Consider the following 26,558-nt stretch of genomic DNA (forward strand, 5'->3'; position numbering starts at 1 on the left):
GAATGTAGGAGTGAATGTGAGTGTGAAAGAGTGACAGTGAGTTAAGTGAGTGTGACAGTGAGTGAGAGTTAAGTGAGTGTGAGTGTCTGAGAATGAATGCAGGAGTGAATGTGAGTGTGTGAGATTGAGTGTGAGTGAGAGTGAAAGTGAATGAGTGTCAGTGAATGAATGTGAGAGTGAGTGTGTGAGATTGAGTGAGAGTGTAAGTAAATGAGTGTGAGTGAATGAATACAGGAGTATAAGAGACTTGATGAGACAGAGAGAGAAAGGGACAAAGACATGGTGATTGACAGAGTGACCGACCCTAACACAGCTCCCAGTTTAAGAGTCCCAACCCGGCCAAAACCACCTCTGGCTCTGAGTACAAATGTCTTGTTTTCATAAGCTTTGAATTAAAATCTTCCACCAAACCTTAGTCTTCATCTCAATCGAAGGAGAGGGGCTTTCTCCGTCCGGGTTGCGGATCCGTGGGATAAGCTGTCGGACGAGATAGTGAAGATGCCGACGACCGCTCGGTTCAAAGTCTCCCTTGACCACAAATGGCCTGAACTTTTTACATGAACACCACCCTGTACATAACTCCATGTCCCCCTACATGGCCTTGCTTTTTGCTTTTTGAGCCAAAAAATTAACTTAACAATTTATGTTTTGAATTAAAATCTTCCACCAAACCTTTGTCACAATTTATGTTCCTAACACTAGCTAAATGATAACTAAGTTATTTTATTAAATTCTTTGTTATATTTAAAATTAATTGAAAGAAACACAGAGCATCTCAACAGAAATATATGGTAACAAAAGGGTTAAGATATATAATAGAGAAATAATTCTTAACCCTTTTGATACCAACCTGGCTGAAACCACTTCTGGCTCTGTAGTACAAATGTCTTGTTTTCATAAGTTCTGAATTAAAATCTTCCACCAAACCTTAATCACAATTATGTTCCTAACACTAGCTTAATGATAACTAAGTTATTTTACTAAATTCTTTGTTATATTTAAAATTAATTGAAAGAAATACGGAGCATCTCAACAGAAATATGGTAACAAAAGGGTTAAAATATATAATAGAGAAACAATTCTTAACCCTTTTGTTACTAACCCGGCCAAAACCATTTCTGGCTCTGAGTACAAATGTCTTGTTTTCATAAGTTTTGAATTAAAATCTTCCACCAAACCTTAGTCACAATTTATGTTCCTAACACCATTTATCTCTCTCCCATACAAAATCTCTCTCTCTCTGGTTCATTCCATGACATGACACACAATGACACACCCACCACAGTTCTTTCACACCCACCTACCATACCCTCACCGCACCCACCCACCACACGCCTACCATACCCCCACTACACCCACCTACCATACCCTCACCACACCCACCCACCATAACCCACGGCACCCACCCACCATACCCCCTCTACACCTACCCAACATACCCCAGCGCACCCACTCACCATAACCCACCATACCGCACCACACACCTTCCTTTCAAGCCCACCAGTCATACTCCACCGCACCCAACCACCCCACCCCACACACACACTCCTCCCTCCCATCCACCCACACAGCACCACACCACACCACACACACAACACTTGTCTTTCTTACCTCATTTTTTCTTTGTAGTCATTTATAATTTTATCTTTCTGCTCTTTGTCTTCCACCCACACATTACTGGGGGTCACGAAATTTGATGATATACGGCACTGGGGACAGCTCCTATAATACAAAAAAGAGACAGAGAAAAAAAAAAAAGCAAAAAAGGTTACAAAAATTAAAAAAACAAATCCATTCGTTAACTGATCAATGGAGATTTAACCGTTTAGCACAGAGATCACCCCATCAAATGTAACGATTATTTAACAAGTGGACTGGTGGTACGTAAAATCACTATCCGAATCGTGGCCGCTGCCAGCACCGCCTCGACTGGCTTCCGTGCCCGTGGCACATAAAAAGCACCATCCGAATCGTGGCCGATGCCAGCGCTGCCTCGACTGGCTTCCGTGTCGGTGGCACGTAAAAAGCACCATCCGAATCGTGGCCGATGCCAAAGCCGCCTCGACTGGCTTCCGTGCCGGTGGCATGTACAAAGCACCATCCGAATAGTGGCCGATGCCAGTGCCATCTCGACTGGCTTCCGTGCCGGTGGCATGTAAAATGCACCATCCGAATAGTGGCCGATGCCAGCGCCGCCTCGACTGGCTTCCGTGCCGGTGGCATGTAAAAAGCACCATACGAATAGTGGCCGATGCCAGCGCCGCCTCGACTGGCTTCCGTGCCGGTAGCACATAAAAAGCACCATCCGATTATGGCTGTTTGCCAGCCTCGTTTGGCACCTGTGCGGGTGGCACGTAAAAAGCACCCACTACACTCACGGAGTGGTTGGCGTTAGGAAGGGCATCAAGTTGTAGAAACAATGCCAGATAAGACCTGAGCCTGGTGCAGCCTCCTGGCTTCCCAGACCCCAGTCGAACCGTCCAACCCATGCTAGCATGGAAAACGGACGTTAAACGATGATGATGATTTGTCTTGAATTAATCATGCATCCTTTCAATGGTGTGATTGTTTATTTTTAGAATGAGGTTATAGTATATAGGCGCAGGAGTGGCTGTGTGGTAAGTAGCTTGTTTACCAACCACATGGTTCCGGGTTCAGTCCCACTGCGTGGCATCTTGGGCAAGTGTCTTCTACTACAGCCTCGGGCTGATTAAAGCCTTGTGAGTAGATTTGGTAGACGGAAACTTAAAGAAGCCCGTCGTATATATGTATATATATATATATATATATATATTATATATGCATAAATTATTTATAATATATATATAATATATGCATAAATTATTTATAATATATATATATATATATGCATAAATTATTTATAATATATATTATATATGCATAAATTATTTATAATATATATATATATATGCATAAATTATTTATAATATATATATATATATGCATAATTATTTATAATATATATATATATATGCATAAATATTTATAATATATATATATATATGCATAAATTATTTATAATATATATATATGCATAAATTATTTATAATATATATATATATATATGCATAAATTATTTATAATATATATATATATGCATAAATTATTTATAATATATATATATATATGCATAAATTATTTATAATATATATATATATATGCATAAATTATTTATAATATATATATATATATGCATAAATTATTTATAATAATATATATATATATGCATAAATATTTATAATATATATATATATGCATAAATTATTTATATATATATATATGCATAATTATTTATAATATATATATATATATATGCATAAATATTTATAATATATATATAATATGCATAAATTATTTATAATATATATATATATATATGCATAAATTATTTATAATATATATATATATATGCATAAATTATTTATAATATATATATATATATATGCATAAATTATTTATAATATATATATATATATGCATAAATTATTTATAATATATATATATGCATAAATTATTTATAATATATATATATATATATGCATAAATTATTTATAATATATATATATATATGCATAAATTATTTATATATATATATATATATATGCATAAATTATTTATAATATATATATATATATGCATAAATTATTTATAATATATATATATATATATGCATAAATTATTTATAATATATATATATATGCATAATTATTTATAATATATATATATATATATGCATAAATTATTTATAATATATTATATATGCATAAATTATTTATAATATATATATATATGCATAAATTATTTATAATATATATATATATATATATGCATAAATTATTTATAATATATATATATATATGCATAAATTATTTATAATATATATATATGCATAAATTATTTATAATATATATATATATATATGCATAAATTATTTATAATATATATATATATATGCATAATTATTTATAATATATATATATATATGCATAATTATTTATAATATATATATATATATGCATAAATTATTTATAATATATATATATATATATGCATAAATTATTTATAATATATATATATATATGCATAAATTATTTATAATATATATATGCATAAATTATTTATAATATATATATATATATATGCATAAATTATTTTATAATATATATATATGCATAAATTATTTATAATATATATATATATATATGCATAAATTATTTATAATATATATATATATGCATAAATTATTTATAATATATATATATATATGCATAAATTATTTATAATATATATATATATATGCATAAATTATTTATAATATATATATATAATATATGCATAATTATTTATAATATATATATAATATGCATAAATTATTTATAATATTATATATATATGCATAAATTATTTATAATATATATATGCATAAATTATTTATAATATATATATATATTATGCATAAATTATTTATAATATATATATATATATGCATAAATTATTTATAATATATATATATATATGCATAAATATTTATAATATATATATATATATATGCATAAATTATTTATAATATATATATATATATATGCATAAATTATTATAATATATATATATATATATATGCATAAATTATTTATAATATATATATATATGCATAAATTATTTATAATATATATATATATATGCATAAATTATTTATAATATATATATATGCATAAATTATTTATATATATATATATATGCATAAATTATTTATAATATATAATTATATATGCATAAATTATTTATAATATATATTATATATGCATAAATTATTTATAATATATATATATATATGCATAAATTATTTATAATATATATATATATATGCATAAATTATTTATAATATATATATATATATGCATAATTATTTTATAATATATATATATATGCATAAATTATTTATAATTTATATATATATATGCATAAATTATTTATAATAATATATATATATGCATAATTATTTATAATATATATAATATATATGCATAAATTATTTATAATATATATATATATGCATAAATTATTTATATATAATATATATAATGCATATTATTTATAATATATATATATATATGCATAAATTATTTATAATATATATTATATGCATAAATTATTATATATATATATATATAGCATAAATTATTTATAATATAATATATATATGCATAAATTATTTATAATATATATATTATATGCATAAATTATTTATAATATATATATATATATGCATAAATTATTTATAATATATATTATATATGCATAAATTATTTATAATATATATATATGCATAAATTATTTATAATATATAATATATATATATATGCATAAATTATTTATAATATATATATTATATATGCATAAATTATTTATAATATATATATATATATGCATAAATTATTTATAATATATATATATATATGCATAAATTATTTTATATAATATATATATATATATGCATAAATTATTTTATAATATATATATATATATGCATAAATTATTTATAATATATATATATATGCATAATTATTTATAATATATATATATATATATGCATAAATTATTTATAATATATATATATATATATGCATAAATTATTTATAATTATATATATATATGCATAAATTATTTATAATATATAATATATATGCATAATTATTTATAATATATAATATATATATGCATAAATTATTTATAATATATATATATATATGCATAAATTATTTATAATATATATATATATATATGCATAAATTATTTATAATATATATATATATGCATAAATTATTTATAATATATATATGCATAAATTATTTATAATATATATATATATATATGCATAAATTATTTATAATATATATATATATATATGCATAAATATTTATAATATTATATATATATGCATAATTTTTTAATATATTATATATATGCATAAATTATTTATAATATATATATATATATGCATAAATTATTTATATATATATTATATATGCATAAATTATTTATAATATAATATATATATGCATAAATTATTTATAATATATATATATATATGCATAAATTATTTATAATATATATATATATATGCATAAATTATTTATAATATATATATATATATGCATAAATTATTTATAATATATATATATATATGCATAAATTATTTATAATATATATATATATATATGCATAAATTATTTATAATATATATATATATATGCATAAATTATTTATAATATATATATATATATGCATAAATTATTTATAATATATATATATATTATATGCATAATTATTTATAATATATATATATATATGCATAAATTATTTATAATATATATATATATATATGCATAAATTATTTATAATATATATATATATATATAAAGTTAATCCAAACAAGAAAACACAGAAAAAAAGAGAAAAAACACAGCAACACGAGGACGTGGAACAATTAAAGTATTATTGGACGCTCAGGAAAGAAGGGAAGGAGGAGGGTTTGACGTTTCGAGCGGAGCTCTTCGTCGGAAACAAGGAGAAGGAAAGATCCCAAGAAGGGAAGACAGAGGAAAAAAATATTTTTGCTGGTGGTGCTCAAGAGATCACGTGTATATATATATGTGTGTGTGTATATATATATATATATATATATATATATATATATATATATATATATATAGGCATAGGAGTGGCTATGTGGTAATGTCAACAAGGCGGGCGAAATGCTTAGTGGTATTTCGTCTGGTCGACTTTGCCTTTCATCCTTTCGGGGTCGATAAATTAAGTACCAGTTATGCACTGGGGTCGATGTAATCGACCTAATACCTATGTCTGTCCTTGTTTCTCCCCTCTGTGTTTAGCCCCTTGTGGGTAGTAAAGAAATAGGTATTTCGTCTGCCGTTACGTTCTGAGTTCAAACTCCGCCGAGGTCGACTTTGTTTTTCATCCTTTCAGGGTCGATGAATTAAGTACCAGTTATGCACTGGGGTCGATATAATCGACTAAATCCGTTTGTCTGTCGTTGTTTGTCCCTTCTATGTTTAAGCCCCTTGTGGGCAATAAAGAAATAGGTATTTTATCTGCCGTTACGTTCTGAGTTCAAACTCCGCCGAGGTCGACTTTGCCTTTCATCCTTTCGGGGTAGATAAATTAAGTACCAGTTATGCACTGGTGTTGATTTAATCGACTTAATCCCTTTGTCTGTCCTTGTTTGTCCCTTCTATGTTTAGCCCCTTGTGGGCAATAAAGAAATAAGAAACTTGCTTCACAGCCACATGGTTCCGTAACTTAGCAGTTCAGCTAAAATGACCAACAAAATAAATGCCAGACTCGAGAAAAAAATAAAGACAAGGGTCAGTTTAATTCAAATGAAATTCCTCAAGGTGGTGCTCCAGCATGGCCACAGTCTAATGACGGAAACAAGTTAAAGATACCCCACTCCCCAAACACCACATTTCCATCCCAAATATTGCTTAAGCAACCATTTGAATAGAACACAAAAGCCAACATCTGCACAATGGCCCACAAGGAGTGGACAAGAGAGAGACCTTGAACAAGTCTCACAACCATTGTGGTGGTACTAGGAAAGTGAAATAAGATAACAATGGTATCTTCTCGTAGTAAAAGTTGTCTTCCGGCTACAACTGCTCCCATGAGAAACAATGAGGTGGAGCCAGAAGATGAATGACTAGGTTTGACACTGTCATAAGAATATACACACACCCACACGTGTGTATATGAGTGCGAATATGTATGCATGTATATATATATGCCCCAATATTACACTATTTTCTTTAGTCAATACACTTTAAACTTATAAAATTCTATTATTATTATTTTTTATTATTATTATTATTACTATTATTATTATTTTTATTATTATTTTAATTTTTATTATTACTATTATTCTTTTTATAATTATTTTATTATTATTACTATTATTATTTTTAGTATTATTTTTATATTTTTTATTTTTATTATTATTCTTTTATTATTATTATTACTATTATTATTTTTATTATTACTATTATTTTTATTATTATTTTATTATTATTTTTATTATTATTATTACTATTATTATTTTTATTATTACTATTATTTTTATTATTATTTTATCATTATTTTTATTTTTATTATTACTATTATTATTTTATTATTATTTTATTATTATTTTTATTTTTATTATTCTTTTATTATTATTATTACTATTATTATTTTATTATTACTATTATTTTTATTATTATTTTATTATTATTTTTATTATTATTATTACTATTATTATTTTTATTATTACTATTATTTTTATTATTATTTTATCATTATTTTTATTTTTATTATTACTATTATTATTTTATTATTATTTTATTATTATTTTTATTTTTATTATTTTTATTTTTATTATTACTATTATTATTATTTTTATTTTTATTATTACTATTATTATTTTTATTTTTACTATTATTTTTACTATTATTATTTTTATTATTATTATTTTATTATTATTATTAATATTATTATTTTTATTATTATTATTTCTATTACTATTATTATTATTATTATTGTTATTTTATTATTTTTATTATTATTACTATTATTATTTTTATTATTTTTATTATTATTATTATTTCTATTATTACTATTATTATTTTTATTATTATTATTTTATTATTTTTATTATTATTACTATTATTATTTTTATTATCATTATTTTATTATTAATTTTATTTTTATTATTATTACTATTATTATTTTTATTACTATTATTTTTATTATTATTACTATTATTTTTATTATTATTATTACTATTTTTTTTTATTATTACTATTATTATCATTATTATATTATTATTTTATTATTATTAATTGCAGAATTGTCGCTCATCACAGCTTCTCAAATCGTCGCAGAAATATTAATTAATGTTTCAAACACCATTTCAATAACGATTCAGTTACTTAACTAATTTCTATATTATTTTTTTTAATTAATGGAAACAGGGGCAGCATATATCAACAGAAATATAGTCCCAAAACGTTGAAAGAAAAAATAATTATACGTTGAACTAAAAATGTCGATCCGACAATGCAGGGGAGGCAACTCTGCATCATATCTCCCTCTCACTCTCTCTCTCTATATATATATACTAAGTAATTAAGAGTTTGGCAACGATTTGCCTTGAGGCAAATCGTTGCTAAACACTTAATTACTTAGTATTACTTAAACCTTCCTTGAATGGGGCTTTTACATGCCGAACTCTACTTGGTGAAATTAATGATTATTTCTAAATTAATTAATTTCACCCTTTATTATTATTAATAAATATATATATATATATATATACTTTATTTAAAGCAGCAGAAAATTCAACAAAACCTGTTATTCTGAGTTTCCCGTTGCCGTTCATCAGTCAGTTTTTGCTTCAACAAAACCTGTTACTCTGAGTTTTCCGTTGCCGTTCATCAGACAGTTTTTGCTTCAACAAAACCTGTTACTCTGAGTTTTCCGTTGCCGTTCATCGGACAGTTTTTGCTAGAAAAATCTGTCCGATGAACGGCAACGGGAAACTCAGAGTAACAGGTTTTGTTGAATTTTCTGCTGCTTTAAATAAAGCATATTACTCTACCACTGGTATTTGAGTACTCTTTTTTCCACCTTGTTTCACATTTATGTGTTTACTCCGGTATATATATATACTGGGTTGTCTGGAAAGTTCGTGCCAATTTATAGTAGCTTACCTTTCAACTTATTTTAGAACATGATTGAGTCCCTAAAATAGGATTTCACTACACCTCCATTTAGAGCACAGTTTAAGCTATCTTTTCGTGGAAGAAGGTTTATGTTCCTATAACCTGTGTTAATTCTGTAACCCTTTAAAATGGAAGATAAGAAAGTTCATTTTCGGCACTTGATGCTTTGGGAACCAGACAAAAATTGCTGCAGCTCAGCTGGAATGTGTTACCCCACCCTCCATATTCACCAGATATTGCTCCTTCGGATTTCCACTTATTTCTTATTTTTATTAGGTTGTCCGGAAAGTTTGTGCCGATTTATGGTAGCTTACCTTTCGACTTATTTTAGAACATGGTTGAGTCCCTAAAATAGGATTTGACTACACCTCCATTTAGAGCACAGTTTAAGCTATATTTTCGTGGAAGAAGGTTTATGTTCCTATAACCTGTGTTAATTCTGTAACCCTTTAAAACGGAAGATAAGAAAGTTCATTTTCGGCACTTGATGCTTTGAGAACCAGACAAAAATTGCTGGAGTTCAGCTGGGATGTCCGGAAAGTTAGTGCCAATTTATAGCAGCTTACCTCCATTTAGAACACAGTTTAAGATATCTTTTCACGGAAGAAGGTTTATGTTCCTATAACCTGTGTTAATTCTGTAACCCCTTAAAATGGAAGATAAGAAATTTCATTTTCGGCACTTGATGCTTTGAGAACCAGACAAAAATTGCTGCAGCTTGGCTGGGATATCCAGAAAGTTCATGCCAATTTATAGTAGCTTACCTTTCGACTTATTTTAGAACATGGTTGAGTCCCTAAAATAGGATTTCACTACACCTCCATTTAGAGCACAGTTTAAGCTATCTTTTCGTGGAAGAAGGTTTATATTCCTATAACCTGTGTTAATTCTGTAACCCTTTAAAATGGAAGATTTTAAGTACCGAAAGTTCATTTTCGGTACTTGATGCTGTGGGAACCAGACAAAAATAACTAAGGATTACATTTGACAGAGTAATCCGAATCTTAAAGGGATTAAAAGAAACACAGAAAAAAAAAAGGGGGGGGGAAGAAAAGCCCCTGGAGGGTTAGAAATCTTAAATCTTACCTAATAACATCTTTATCCAGCGTAGAGGATCTCCACTTCCGTATACAGGACAGACAGAAGGTGTGATTACAATTAGGGAGGAGGCCGAAACGGTTGTCGGGAGGTTTCTTGTCCAAGACTGTCTCCATGCAGATCGTACATTCCTTGCTTTTGCTGCCGGCCATCAGAAACGAGTACTCCATGTTCTCCTCCAGTCGTCGCATACACTCCTGGAAAAACACGGCGACAAGAATGACGGTGGTGGTGGTGGTTGTGGTGGTGGTAAAGAGGGTCCGATTCAGAGGCAGGGGGGACAAAGGGATAAATAGAGGCAGAGTTGTGTGGGAGGGTGGGGAGGGGCAAAAAGGAAAATAAAGAAAATAGGCGCAGGAGTGGGTGTGTGGTAAGTAGCTTGCTTACCAACCACATGGTTCCGGGTTCATTCCCACTGCGTGGCACCTTGAGCAAGTGTTTTCTACTATAGCCTTGGTTCAACCTATTTCTTTACTACCCACAAGGGGCTAAACACAGAGGGGACAAACAAGGACAGACAAAGGGATTAAATCGATTACATCGACCCCAGTGCGTAACTGGTACTTATTTAATCGACCCCAAAAGGATGAAAGGCAAAGTCGACCTCGGCGGAATTTGAACTCAGAACATAGCGGCAGACGAAATACCTATTTCTTTACTACCCACAAGGGGCTAAACACAGAGGGGACAAACAAGGACAGACAAACGGATTAAGTCGATTATATCGACCCCAGTGCGTAACTGGTACTTAATTTATCGACCCCGAAAGGATGAAAGGCAAAGTCGACCTCGGCGGAATTTGAACTCAGAACGTAGCGGCAGACGAAATACAGCTACGCATTTCTCCCGGCATGCTAACGTTTCTGCCAGCTCACCGCGGGTCAACCAAAGCCTTGTGAGTGGATGTTTTTTAAGTATGAAATGGCTATGAGGGTCCATCCAAGTAAAATAGGAACTAAATGGGTCCATACGAATCCAACTGCTGCCCTACAATATCTCACAAAAAAAGCAAAAATAAAACCCAGGCATGCTTGTCACAACTCACCGTCTCATGCTCCTTCCGCAGTTCCATGTTGGTCGGATGCAACACATTGGCGCCACACATCTCACAGAGGTCACCATGTAAATAGCAACAGTTTTCCATGTCGGGGCATGCACCGTGCTCGAGATAAGGGCACAACACCTTCTCCTGGTAGATCGGATCAGGGTAGTCGAACTTGGGGGTATACTCCGGGGCAGCGCAGTCTCCGTGGTCGGTGGTTTCCGAGGAGCCAGGATCAAACGGCTGGGGTGGCATGGCCAAAGTGCCATCCGCTTCCGCACTGAGTGCTTGTGCGTAAGTTAGACCTATAACAGACAGAGGAAACATAAGTTGAAAGTGTTTAACCCTTTTGATACTAACCCGCCTGAAACTGCCCCTGGCTCTGTAGTACAGATGTCTTGTTTACATAAGTTTTGAATTAAAATCTTCCACCAAACCTTAGTCACAATTTATGTTCCTAACACTAGCTTAAAATGATAACTAAGTTATTTTACTAAATTCTTTGTTATATTTAAAATTAATTGAAAGAAACACAGAGCATCTCAACAGAAATATGGTAACAAAAGGGTTAAAATATATAATAGAGAATCAATTCTTAACCCTTTTGATACCAACCTGGCTGAAACCACCTCTGGCTCTGAGTACAAATGTCTTGTTTTCATAAGTTCTGAATTAAAATCTTCCACCAAACCTTAGTCACAATTTATGTTCCTAACACTAGCTTAATGATAACCAAGTTATTTTACTAAATTCTTTGTTATATTTAAAATTAATTGAAAGAAACACAGAGCATCTCAGCAGAAGAAATATGGTAACAAAAGGGTTAAGATATATAATAGAGAAACAATTCTTAACCCTTTTGATACCAACCTGGCTGAAACCACCTCTGGCTCTGAGTACAAATGTCTTGTTTTCTTAAGTTTTGAATTAAAATCTTCCACCAAACCTTAGTCACAATTTATGTTCCTAACACTAGCTGAATGATAACTAAGTTATTTTACTAAATTCTTTGTTATATTTAAAATTAATTGAAAGAAATACAGAGCATCTCAAAATAAATACAGTAATGGAAGGGTTAAACTAGACAATAAAAGAGTACTTAAAATAGACTGCTATTCTCTTTAAACTTTGCTTCTATCACCCGGACATCAATGTTCTCAAACTGACCTATTTCCCATTACACTTCAGACAGATTCATTGCTGAGTTGCTGAAGCAGAAATATCGTTATAACAAATATATTTCTTTACTGCCCACAAGGGGCTAAACATAGAGGGGACAAACATGGACAGACAAAGGGATTAAGTCGATTACATTGACCCCAATGCGAAACTGGTACTTTATTTATCGACCCCGAAAGGATGAAAGGCAAAGTCGACCTTGGCGGCATTTGAACTCAGAACGTAACGGCAGACGAAATACGGCTGCTCACTGTTATAACAAATATTCTGTCCAATGCCACAGGTTTGCTTGTTGTCTTTGGTCAGTAAGTGTTATTTCCTATTTGCTTCTGTCTAGAAATCAAAGGAAATGACTACTATTCCCTTCAAACTTTGCTTTTCTGACCTGAACATCAATGTTTTGAAATTGACCAATTTTCCATTACATTTCAGACAGATTCAGCACAGAGTTGCTGAAGCATAAATAACGTTATAGCAAATATTCTGCTCAATACCACAGATTTGTTTGTCAGTTTCTTGACCTTAAGCAATTGAGATTTTATGTCCCTTAGTGGCTGACAAGATGTCCATCTCTGATCATGAGCAAGATTTGAATCCACCAGACTATTTGGGTCACTTCAGAGCAGTCTACCAAAAGAATTCCTCATCCTAGCACTGAACACCTGAAGCAGGTTTTGAAGAAGAATGGGCCAAATTTGTCTGAACATCTTTATATATAAAAGTCAAGTTCTGTGTCTGTCTCCTACGATTTAGATTCCTAACTACTCCCACATTTTGCGGTGCAGTTTAACCAAAACCGGGTATCTTATAGTCGTGATTCATACCGAGCCCTTCTAGGTATTAGCGTGCATCTACAATGAGTCTACGATTTAAAAAAAAATTTACCATAATTTTTTTCCATTTTTACTGCATTTTTTCGCTATTATATAAGGGAAGTAACTCTCTAAAAATGTCTACGACGAGTCAACGATTTAAAAAAAAAATTACCATCATTTTTTTCCATTTTAATGCATTTTTTCGCTATTATATAAGGGAAGTAACTCTCTAAAAATGTCTACGATGAGTCAACGATTTAAAAAAAAATTTACCATCATTTTTTTCCCATTTTTGATGCATTTTTTTGCTAGTCTTTGGCTATAACTCTCTAAAAATGCTAATATAGTTATTTCCCTTACAAACCCGAGCAATGCCGGGCGATACCGCTAGTTTTATTATAAAGACCTCGTGGAGCTTTCAAACGCCAAATCCAATTTCTGATAGAAAATAATGGTAGACACATTGAGTGGAATCTCTTTTGTTGGGAAATAATAACTTATGAATAAATAGTTTTGCTATATTTGGACTCTTCCATGTACAATAAAACCATTTTCAAATTTTGTTTGGTTTTTCCAAGTTTTGCTTTGTGTGTGTGTGTGTGTGTGTTGTGTGTGTGTGTGTGTGTGTTGTGTGTGTGTGTGTGTGTGTGTGTGTTCTATTATTTTTCTTTTTACTTGTTTCAGTCATTTGACTGTGGCTATGCTGGAGCACCGCCTTTGGTCGAACAATTCAACCCCAGGGCTTATTCTTTGTAAGCCTAGTACTTATTATATTGGTCCCTTTTGCCAAACAACTAAGTTACGGGTATGTAAACACAACAATATCAGTTGTCAAGCAATGGTGGGAGGACAAACACAGACACACAAACATATACACACATACATATATATATATGTATGTATATATATATGTATGTGTATATATATATAAAGGGAAAGTTTATGAAAATAAACAAAAGACGAAGGCAGGTGGAGTACAAACAAACAAATGTATTAGTATAGTGATCAGGAATAGAAAAAGTCTTTTACATTTCGAGCCTACGCTCTTCGACAAAGATATACAGAAAAAAACAAGGAGAGAAAAAAATGCGTGTAGTAGCTATATATATATATGTGTGTGTGTGTGGGTGTGTGTGTATATATCTTTTATATATATATATATATATATATATATATATATATATATATATATATATATATGTATGTATGTATATATATACATAATAATAATATTGGGGAATATTATTCCAAACTTACAGGGAAAAATTCAATTTAGAAATACTAAACCAAATTTCACAAAATATAATATATATATATATATATACACACACAATTATTATTAAATTTATATGTAGTTTTATCCCTACATGTACAATAAATTATATCTTGTGTATGTGTGAGTGTATGTGTATGTATGTATATAGAGATAGACATAACACAAAAAGGAAAAAGAGAGAAGAGAGAGACAGAGACAGAAAGCAAATGATTTTCAATGTTTCCTCTCTCTCGCCCTCTTTCTTCTTCTTCTTCTTCTTTCATCTTACTTGGAGCAGCGATGGGTTTCCGTGGCACAAATTCCTGCGAGTCCTTCGCCCAGTCTGCTTTCGTCTTGATGCGGCCACCCCTCAGTATCACTTTATCGCTCGTCGACGGAGCCGTGCTCCATGGCCGCGACGCGGGGAAAGACGAGGCGTTGGCATCGGCGGAAGCGATGTCCGCAGAGTTGTGGCCCAGGAGGTCGAGGTCCCAGTCGATGTCCGTCGTGATGGACGACGGCTTCACTGTCCGACAGAAACCATTCTGTGTGTTGTGGTGTGGCATTGAGGGGAGTGTGGCAGGGGAAGATGGTAGCAGTGAAGGAGGAGGAGGAGGGGCAAGGCCGACACACTGCTTCAAAGTGGTTGGGGTCTTTATAAGGGTCTGGGATTGTGCAGAGATTGGTCGAGATACTGTTGAGTTGTCCCCCTTGGGTTTCACATGGTCATACCTACAAAAGAAAAAAAGAAAACAAAAATAATACATTATGTCTGAATAAAAGACAGGATGGTCATGGCTGGAGCATGTTGGATTACAGGTCTGCTGGATGTCAGGGCTGATCCAGAATGCAACAAGGAAGAGCACATAAAATAATGTAGTCCTAGGTACACTATGCCTGAATAAAAGACAGGATGGTCACAGCTGGAACATCTTTGATCATAGGTCTGTCTGGATCAGGACTGACCTGGGGCTAAACAACAAGGAAGGACACATTAGATAATGTAGTCCTAGGTACACTATGCCTGAATCAAAGACAGGATGGTCACAGCTGGAACATATTTGATCATAGGTCTGTCTGGATCAGGACTGACCTGGGGCTAAACAACAAGGAAGGACACATTAGATAATGTAGTCCTAGGTACACTATGCCTGAATCAAAGACAGGATGGTCACAGCTGGAACATATTTGATCATAGGTCTGTCTGGATCAGGACTGACCTGGGGCTAAACAACAAGGAAGGACACATTAGATAATGTAGTCCTAGGTACACTATGCCTGAATAAAAGACAGGATGGTCACAGCTGGAACATCTTTGATCATAGGTGTGTCTGGATCAGGACTGACCTGGGGTTAAACAACAAGGAAGGACACATTAGATAATGTAGTCCTAGATACACTATGCCTGAATAAAAGACAGGATGGTCACAGCTGGAACATCTTTGATCATAGGTGTGTCTGGATCAGGACTGACCTGGGGTTAAACAACAAGGAAGGACACATTAGATAATGTAGTCCTAGGTACACTATGCCTGAATAAAAGACAGGATGGTCACAGCTGGAACATCTTTGATCATAGGTCTGTCTGGATCAGGACTGACCTGGGGCTAAACAACAAGGAAGGACACATTAGATAATGTAGTCCTAGATACACTATGCCTGAATAAAAGACAGGATGGTCACAGCTGGAACATCTTTGATCATAGGTGTGTCTGGATCAGGACTGACCTGGGGTTAAACAACAAGGAAGGACACATTAGATAATGTAGTCCTAGATACACTATGCCTGAATAAAAGACAGGATGGTCACAGCTGGAACATCTTTGATCATAGGTGTGTCTGGATCAGGACTGACCTGGGGTTAAACAACAAGGAAGGACACATTAGATAATGTAGTCCTAGGTACACTATGCCTGAATAAAAGACAGGATGGTCACAGCTGGAACATCTTTGATCATAGGTCTGTCTGGATCAGGACTGACCTGGGGCTAAACAACAAGGAAGGACACATTAGATAATGTAGTCCTAGATACACTATGCCTGAATAAAAGACGGGATGGTCACAGCTGGAAGATCTTTCATCTTAGGTCTACCAGATCAGGACTGACCTGGGGCTAAACAACAAGGAAGGACACATTAGATAATGTAGTCCTAGATACACTATGCCTGAATAAAAGAGAGGATGGTCACAGCTGGAAGATCTTTGATCCCAGGTCTGCCAGATCAGAACTGCTGCAGCTGGGTCAGGGCTAACCAGGGGCAAAACAAGGATGGGCATAGACAACATACCCCTAGATATATTATTTCTGAATAAGACAGGATGGTCACATATGGCACGCTTCTGATCCTAAGTTTGCTGGATCAGGATTGACCTGGGGCTAAACAAGGAAGCACACATCAGATACTGTAGTCCTAGATACATTACACCACAGCTAGACTGTCTTTAACCACAGGCCTACTGGATCAGGTCCGACCAGAGGCAAAACAAGACTACATCAGATAATAAATGAAGTCCCAAATACTTTAGGCCTGAATAAAAGACAAAATAATCACAGTTGAATCAGCTTTGATCATAGGTCTACCGGATCAAGGTTGACCCCGGGCTAAACAATTACTACAATGGCACGTAAGAGAACCATCCAAACGTGGCAGTTGCCAGCGCTGCCCCGACTGGCCTCTGTGCCGGTGATACGTAAAAACCACCATCCGATCGCGGCCGTTTGCCAGCCTCCTCTGGTACCCGTGCAGGTGGCACACAAAAAGCACCATCAGATTGTGGCCGTTGCCAGCCTCGCCTGGCCCCCCGCGCAGGTGGCACATAAAAAGCACCATCCGATCGTGGCCGTTTGCCAGCCTCGTCTGGCCCCCCGCGCAGGTGGCACATAAAAAGCACCGTCTGATCGTGGCCGTTTGCCAGCCTCGTCAGGCCCCCCGCGCAGGTGGCACATAAAAAGCACCGTCTGATCGTGGCCGTTTGCCAGCCTCGTCAGGCCCCCCGCGCAGGTGGCACATAGAAAGCACCGTCCGATCGTGGCCGTTTGCCAGCCTCGTCTGGCACCTGTGCAAGTGGCACATAAAAAGCACCCACTACACTCACGGAGTGGTTGGCCTTAGGAAGGGCATCCAGCTGTAGAAACACTGCCAGATCAGATTGGTGCCTGGTGCAGCCTCCTGGCTTCCCAGGCCCCAGTTGAACCGTCCAACCCATGCTAGCATGGAAGGTGGACGTTAAACGATGATGACGACACACATTTCTATGTGTGTGTGTGTTTGTCAGCTGGTGTTGGTTTGTTTATGTCCCCATAGCTTAGCAGTTTCGTACAGAGGCCAACAGAATAAGTACCAGGATTTTTTTTTAAAAAAAAAGAAAGTACTTGGGTTGGTTGATACAATAAAAAATTCTTGAAGGTGGTGCTAGCATGGAAAACGGACATTAAACGATGATGCTGATGATGATGATGATGACGATGACAACAAATATAATTTACCGGCACATGGGTCCATATGAACAGCAGCCCTGGAGATAATAACGGCACACCATATCCGGCGGTGTTGTTTCCTGGTCATGCGAGTAGCGGCACGTCTTACCATCTCGACAAACACCATTTATGTAATATCTGAAAAATAATAATAATAATAATGATGATGGTGATGGTGATGATGATGATAATGGTTTCAAATTTCGGGACAAGTGGCATAGGAGTGGCTGTGTGGTAAGTAGCTTGCTTACCAACCACATTGTTCCGGGTTCAGTCCCACTGCATGGCACCTTGGGCAAGTGTCTTCTACTATAGCCCCGGGCCGACCAATGCCTTGTGTGTGGATCTGGTAGACGGAAACTGAAAAAAGCCTGTCATATATATGTATATATATATATATGTGTGTGTGTTTGTGTGTCTGTGTTTGTCCCCCTAGCATTGCTTGACAACCGATGCTGGTGTGTTTACGTCCCTGTCACTTATCGGTTCAGCAAAAGAGAACCAATAGAATAAGTACTGGGCTTACAAAGAATAAGTCCCGGGGTTGAGTTGCTCGATTAAAGGCGGTGCGCCAGCATGGCCACAGTCAAATGACTGAAACAAGTAAAAGAGTAAGAGTAAGTGCAGCAATTTTGGGGAACGGGTTAAGTCAATTACATTGACCCCAGTGTACAACTGGTATTTATTTTATCGACACCCCAAAAGGATGAAAGGTAAAGTCAAACTCGGCAGAATGTAGAAGTGAGCAAAATACCTATTTCATTACTACCCACAAGGGGCTAAACACAGAGGGGACAAACAAGGACAGACAGACGGATTAAGTCGATTATATCGACCCCAGTGCGTAACTGGTACTTATTCAATCGACCCCGAAAGGATGACAGGCAAAGTCGACCTCAACAGAATTTTAACTCAGAACATAGAGACAGACGAAATACCGCAAAGCATTTCATCTGGTGCGCTAATGACTGCAGGCTCACCACCTTAATAATAATAATAATAATCATAATAATAATAAATGCCCTGATGCAGTACCAGGCAGTGGCTCTCGTGGCTTCTGATCTTAACTGATTGGAAGTGTTATCATGTACATTGTTTTGTCTTGGTATAAAAGATGGGCTACAGCAAATATTCTGCTCAATACCCCAGATTTGCTTGTCAGCTGTTTGACCTTAACCAGTTGAGCATGTCCCTTAGTGGCTGACGATATGTGCATCTCTGATCACGAGCAGAAGTAGTGGGGAAGCATCATAGCCATGTGTTGAGAGGAATTCTTTGGGGTTTGAATAATTCACCTCTGGAAATATGGGTGTTTCGTTCAACATCCTTAAACAACCCTTATTCAGGGACCTTTTGAGTGGGATAGGTTACTCAACCTTGCGAAAATTCTAACTGGGCCCCACCTGCAAGGTCATGTGCTGTTTATCTTGATACGAGATCACCATGTTGCGCACATATGGTTGTGATGCATGTGCCTGGTGTACCCTTATCAGACGGGTAGTCATGATGGGTATACTGGGCTTCGTATATTTTACCTCAGTGTCTCTTTGATGGCATGTACTGCTCTCTCACTCAATAATAATAATAATCCTTTCTAGTATAGGCACAAGGCCTGTATTTTTGTAGAGAGGTGGACAATCAATCACATCAACCCCAGTATTCAACTGGTACTTAATTTATTGACCCTGAAAGGATGAAAGGCAAAGTCGACCTTGCAGACTACCGCATTGACGAATGACAAGGACCTTCTCTTTGTGGCTGGTGACTTCAATGGACATGTTAGACAACATGTCGGGGGCTTCCATGGCATACATGGAGGCTACGGTTTTGGCTCTCACAATGAGGGAACCTGTGAAAGAGGCAGACCCAGGAAGACCTGGGATGAAGTGGTGAAGCATGACCTTCGAACATTAGGCCTCACCAAGGAAATGACTAGCGACCGAGACTTTTGGAAATATGCCGTGCTCAAGAAGACCCGGCATGCCAAATGAGACCATAACCTGTGGCCTATGCCCCTATGAAGGAGCGTACCTTTTCCTTCTTTGGTCACTAAACTCTGCCTGCGAAGACCTGTTGAGGCAAGTGAAATCAAAATCAATTCAATGACTGGCATCTGTGCTAGTGGAGTGCAAAGAGCACCATATGAGTGTGATCGTTGACAGAGCGGCTATTCGAGTATGATCGTAACCAGCGTCACCTTACTGGCACTCATACCTGTGCTAGTGGGGTGCAAAGAGCACCATACGAGTGTGATCGTTGCCAGAGCAGCCAAGTGGCTTCCGTACCTGTTGCACGTACAAGGGCGCAATTCGAGCATGATGGTTACCAACATCGCTTCACTGGCACGTGTAAAAAGATTCAAGTGAGGTCGTTGCCAGTGCGACCTGACTGGCCCCCATGCCGGTGGCACGTAAAAAGCACCCGCTACACTCTCGGAGTGGTTGGCGTTAGGAAGGGTATCCAGCTGTAGAAACTCTGCCAGATCAAGATTGGAGCCTGGTGTAGCCATCTGGTTTTCCAGACCTCAGTCAAAATCGTCCAACCAATGCTAGCATGGAAAGCGGATGTTAAACGATGATGATGATATATATATATATATATGTATGTATATACATACACACATATACTCACACACACATACATATATACACATATATACACATGCATATACACACACACATACATATATACACATACACGCATGTATATATGTATATATATGTATGTATATACATACATAAACTCACACACACACATTCATATATACACATATATACATATATATACACGCATATACACAGACATACATAAACATACATAATGGCCAGACTCCTCCCTTGGCCATTAATCTCATCGACATTACTCTCAAATTAGTCGTGTCTCAACATCAATTTTGCTCTTTATCTTGATAAACTTAAAACTTTGTTACCAGGGGAGGACTTATTTGTTTACACACTACCAGTACCGGTGGCACGTAAGAGAACCATCCGAACGTGGCCGTTGTCAGTGCCGCCCCAATTGACCTCCGTGCCGGTGGCACGTAAAAAGCACCATCCGATTGTGGTCGTTGCCAGCCTCGCCTGGCCCCCGTGCTGGTGGCATGTAAAAAGCACCATCCGATCGTGGCCGTTTGCCAGACTCGTCTGGCACCTGTGCCTGTGGCACGTAAAAAGCACCCACTACACTCACGGAGTGGTTGGCGTTAGGAAGGGCATCCGGCTGTAGAAACACTGCCAGATCAGACTGGAGCCTGGTGCAGCCTTCTGGCTTCCCAGACCGCGGTCGAACCATCCAACCCATGCCAGCATGGAAAGCGGACGTTAAACGATGATGATGATGATATATATGTATATATATGTATGTATATACATACACACATATACTCACACACACATACATATATACACATATATACACATGCATATACACACACACATACATAATGGCCAGACCCCCTCCCTTGGTCATTAATCTCATCGACATTACTCTCAAATTAGTCAACATCAACTTTGGTCCCTATCTTGATAAACTTAAAACTTAGTCACCAGGGGTGGACTTATTTATTTACACACTTAATTTGAGGGGCCGGGGGGGGGGGAACAGACCAGGCACGGTGGACCATCAAAGACTATGTCATACAGACATTATATGGACAGGGAGGAAAATAACGGAAATGTGTTTAGCCCTTTATTGTTTAAACTGGCCAAATCCGGCCCAATATATTCTACATGTTTTATATTCAAACTGGCGATGTCTAGCCTCTCACACCTAACCTACAATGCCATTCTAAAAATAAGTAATCACATCATTGAAACCTCAAAGCTGTAAGATGATCCAGGATTAATTCAAAACAATTTGAGTGAAAAAGTATTACATTTAACCCTTTCATTACCGTATTTATTTTGAGATGTTCTGTGTTTCTTTCAGTTACTTTAAATACAACACAGAATTTAGTAAAGTAACTTAGTTATCATTCAGCTAGTGTTAGGAACATAAATTGTGACTAAGGTTTGGTGGAAGATTTTAATTCAAAACTTATGGAAACAAGACATTTGTACTACAGAGCCAGAGGCGGTTTCAGCCAGGTTGGTATCAAAAGGGTTAAGAATTGTTTCTCTATTATATATCTTAACCCTTTTGTTACCATATTTCTTCTGCTGAGATGCTCTGTGTTTCTTTCAATTAATTTTATATATAACAAAGAATTTAGTAAAATAACTTAGTTATCATTAAGCTAGTGTTAGGAACATAAATTGTGACAAAGGTTTGGTGGAAGATTTTAATTCAAAACTTATGGAAACAAGACATTTGTACTACAGAGCCAGAGGCGGTTTCAGCCAGGTTGGTATCAAAAGGGTTAAGAATTGTTTCTCTATTATATATCTTAACCCTTTTGTTACCATATTTCTTCTGCTGAGATGCTCTGTGTTTCTTCAATTAATTTTAAATATAACAAAGAATTTAGTAAAATCTTAGTTATCATTCAGCTAGTGTTAGGAACATAATTGGACTAAGGTTTGGTGGAAGATTTTAATTCAAAACTTATGAAAACAAGACATTTGTACTACAGAGCCATAGGTGGTTTCAGCCAGGTTGGTAACGAAAGAGTTAACAGAGTGATCTGAACACTAAAGGGTTAGACTAGAATTTTGAAGTCGGTAATTGCGTCATGGCTAAAACCAACTGTTTATATGATAAGCGGTTAGACAGAAATGAGGATGGCCAGCTGATTGTGTGTGTGTGCTTAAGTGTACTAGCAACCAGTGCAAATAACACACACACACACACACACACATACATATATAAGCAAAGTACCAGTTATGCACTGGGGTCGATGTAATCGACTTAATCCCTTTGCCTGTCCTTGTTTGTCCCCTCTATGTTTAGCCCTTTGTGGGCAGTAAGAAATATATATATATATATATATATATATATATATATATATATATATATATATATATATATATATATATATGGTACTACTTGAGATACAGTGGTCCCGGTGCGCGCACTCGCGCAATGGCGCTGGCTAAGTCATGACTAGTCGATCCTTACTTTGTGTTTTTGTGTTATTCACTTTGTGTTTTATTTACTTTGCTAGGTAGTCGTTGTACGATCGACTAGTCACGACTAGCTATAGCAAGGAGGATGCGCGACTACGCGAGTGCGCGCACCGGAACCACTGTTCTCGAGTAGTACCTATATATGTATATATATATATATATTATATATATATATATATATAATATATATATATACAAAATCTAAAATCGTACGTGGGTGTGTATAAAACATACAGGAAATCAATCTGTAAATTTATATATATATATATATATATATACAGCGGTGCTGCCCCAGCATGGCCGCGACCTTCGGGCTAAGGATTTATATATATATATATATACGGAAGAACTCGTATGTATGTGTGTATATACACAGACCATACACAATCACTAAATACGTATATATATAGGGTTACAGCCTTTTATACATCCGTGTAGAGAGATATAACACCGACATAGATGTATTATGTGTGTATATATATAAACAGAGTGTATATATTTATATACATACATACACAGGGCAGCAAAGGGTATATAAGTACAATCGTTACTAAAGTGACCGTTGTACTAATGCCTTTTAGTTGAAATTGTGAATAGCCACCTTGATATATATATATATATGTGTGTGTGTGTGTGTATTAGAGGGTAACCACTATGTGGACACCCTTATGCTAGAAATAGATCCGCTATAGTGGCTTTCCCCTCTAATACGTATATAATACAATTTTACTGAACCTTCAGTTTTTTTTTATATATGCTAGACCACTGGTGTGAAATCGATGTTAATTAAATTAATATCTAATTCCTCACCCTCATTTTAAATATATATGTATGTGTATATATATAATATATATATATATAGGCATTCTTTCGAAAGAATATATATATATATACGTGTGTGAGTGTCAAATTGAGTCCTTGACTTGTTCCATTTGGTAAAAGGTTTGCAGGCGTCAAGGGACACACTCGTGTCCATAGGACATGATTACCGCTTTATTTTACTGGACTGCCTTTTGTTGTTCAAGACGAGGGAATCCACATAAAGATAGATAGATTGATACATATACATACATAGCAGGATAGATAGAAAGATAGACAAACTAACAGACAGACAGATGGATGGATGGATAGACAGATGGATAGATAGACAGATAAATATATATAGATGGATAGGTAGATAGATAGATAGATAGACAGATAAATATATAGATAGATGGATAGGTAGATAGATAGATAGATAGATAGATAGATAGATAGATAGATAGATAGATAGATAGATAGATAGATAGATAAATAGATAGGTAGATGGATAGATAGATAGATAAATAGATAGCTAGGTAGATGGATAGATAGATAGATAGATCAGTAGATAGATAGATAGATAGGCAGATAAATAGATAGATAGATAGATAGATAGATAGATAGATAAATAGATAGGTAGATGGATAGATAGCTAGGTAGATGGATAGATAGATAGATAGATCAGTAGATAGATAGATAGATAGGCAGACAGATAGATAGATAGATAGATAGATAGATAGATAGATAGATAGATAGGTACGTAGGTAGACAGATAGATAGATAGAAAGATGGATGGATAGGTAGATAGGTAGATGGCATGCTCCAGTATGGCTGCAGTTAAAGGACTGAAACATGTAAAAGATGTATATTACCGGAAGGTAGTGAAAACACTCCATACTTATACCAAGACACACAAACACAGAGGTGGTATTTTGGACTGTGATCTTTCAGCTCATACACCAAAAACTTGTACATAGGCCATGCTTACAACACAGAGGACAGACATTACACATAAGACATATAGGACACATATATATACATATATACAGACATCACACGTGCTTATAAGGTAGGGCAGAGAGAGCTGGGGACAGAGAGATGAGGCCACAAACTTGCCCATACACGAGTACCGATGTCCCGACCTGGGGTCCCTACGAGGTCACTTCGCCTGCAAGACATAGCAACAGGATCGACAGAATCTCCTTGAAACCACACCCAGCCATTTACAAAACAGGAAGGACACACGAAGCAATGGATAATGTCCTAGATATAGGAAACAGATATATATATATATATATATGTAGGCTACAATGGCCATAGCTGGAACGCACTTCGTTAGAGGTCTTCTTCCTGCTTGGAGCAAGGTTTGAGGCCTGAGGGCTTCTTCATGGCTCAGATATCGACCACATGTGGTAGATTCAAGGGGTGGAATTAAGGGAGGTCTTCAAGAAGATGGGGCTGAGTCTTAATTGGTGTAACTTACTTGCACAAAACCGCTTTATTCGAACCTGCGCCACCAGCACCGCAGCTCTTCTCCACCACAGCGGCACTCGCCATCCCGCCACTTTTTAATCCGTGTCCGAATCTCTAGTCCTCTCCTCGGTGGTGTATAAACATACATACACAGTTTGTGTGTAGATTTATATGCGTGTGTGTGTGTGTGTGTGTGTGTGTGTGAGCGTGTATACGGATCCCTTGATATATAAATATATATATGTATATATATATCTATATATAATATATATATACACGTTAGATGTGTGTATATATATGTATATATATCTATATATAATATATATATATATATACACGTTGAATGTGTGTATATATTATATGTACGGCTGTACGTACGCCGTGGAGATGTTATAAACGTACGTTATATATCGTGTCACGTGTATACACATACATATATACACCATATATACATGTTTAGCTGTATGTATATATGTGTGTATGTATGTATATATATATATATGTGTGTGTCTGTGTGTTTGCGTGAGTATATATGTATGCAGATATATAGTGTAGT

The 26,558-nt window shown here is 34.5% G+C and overlaps 1 protein-coding gene across 1 annotated transcript in view; it reads right to left on the reverse strand.

The window, feature by feature from the left end:
• The window catches only part of LOC115226199 (probable E3 ubiquitin-protein ligase makorin-1), a 27,630-nt gene extending 1,381 nt beyond the window's left edge, over positions 1-26,249 (reverse strand). Inside the window, exons 1-6 of the mRNA XM_029797215.2 lie at positions 26,013-26,249; positions 18,675-18,803; positions 15,476-15,918; positions 11,941-12,242; positions 10,884-11,092; positions 1,612-1,722 (exon numbers count right to left, since the gene is read on the reverse strand). Of these exons, the coding sequence (XP_029653075.1) occupies positions 1,612-1,722; positions 10,884-11,092; positions 11,941-12,242; positions 15,476-15,918; positions 18,675-18,803; positions 26,013-26,086 (1,268 nt within the window). The 5' untranslated portion in view covers positions 26,087-26,249. The remainder of the gene's footprint in view (positions 1-1,611; positions 1,723-10,883; positions 11,093-11,940; positions 12,243-15,475; positions 15,919-18,674; positions 18,804-26,012) is intronic.
• Positions 26,250-26,558: the final 309 nt, after the last annotated feature.

Source organism: Octopus sinensis, linkage group LG29, assembly GCF_006345805.1.
Source record: "Octopus sinensis linkage group LG29, ASM634580v1, whole genome shotgun sequence".
Classification (NCBI taxonomy): domain Eukaryota; kingdom Metazoa; phylum Mollusca; class Cephalopoda; order Octopoda; family Octopodidae; genus Octopus; species Octopus sinensis.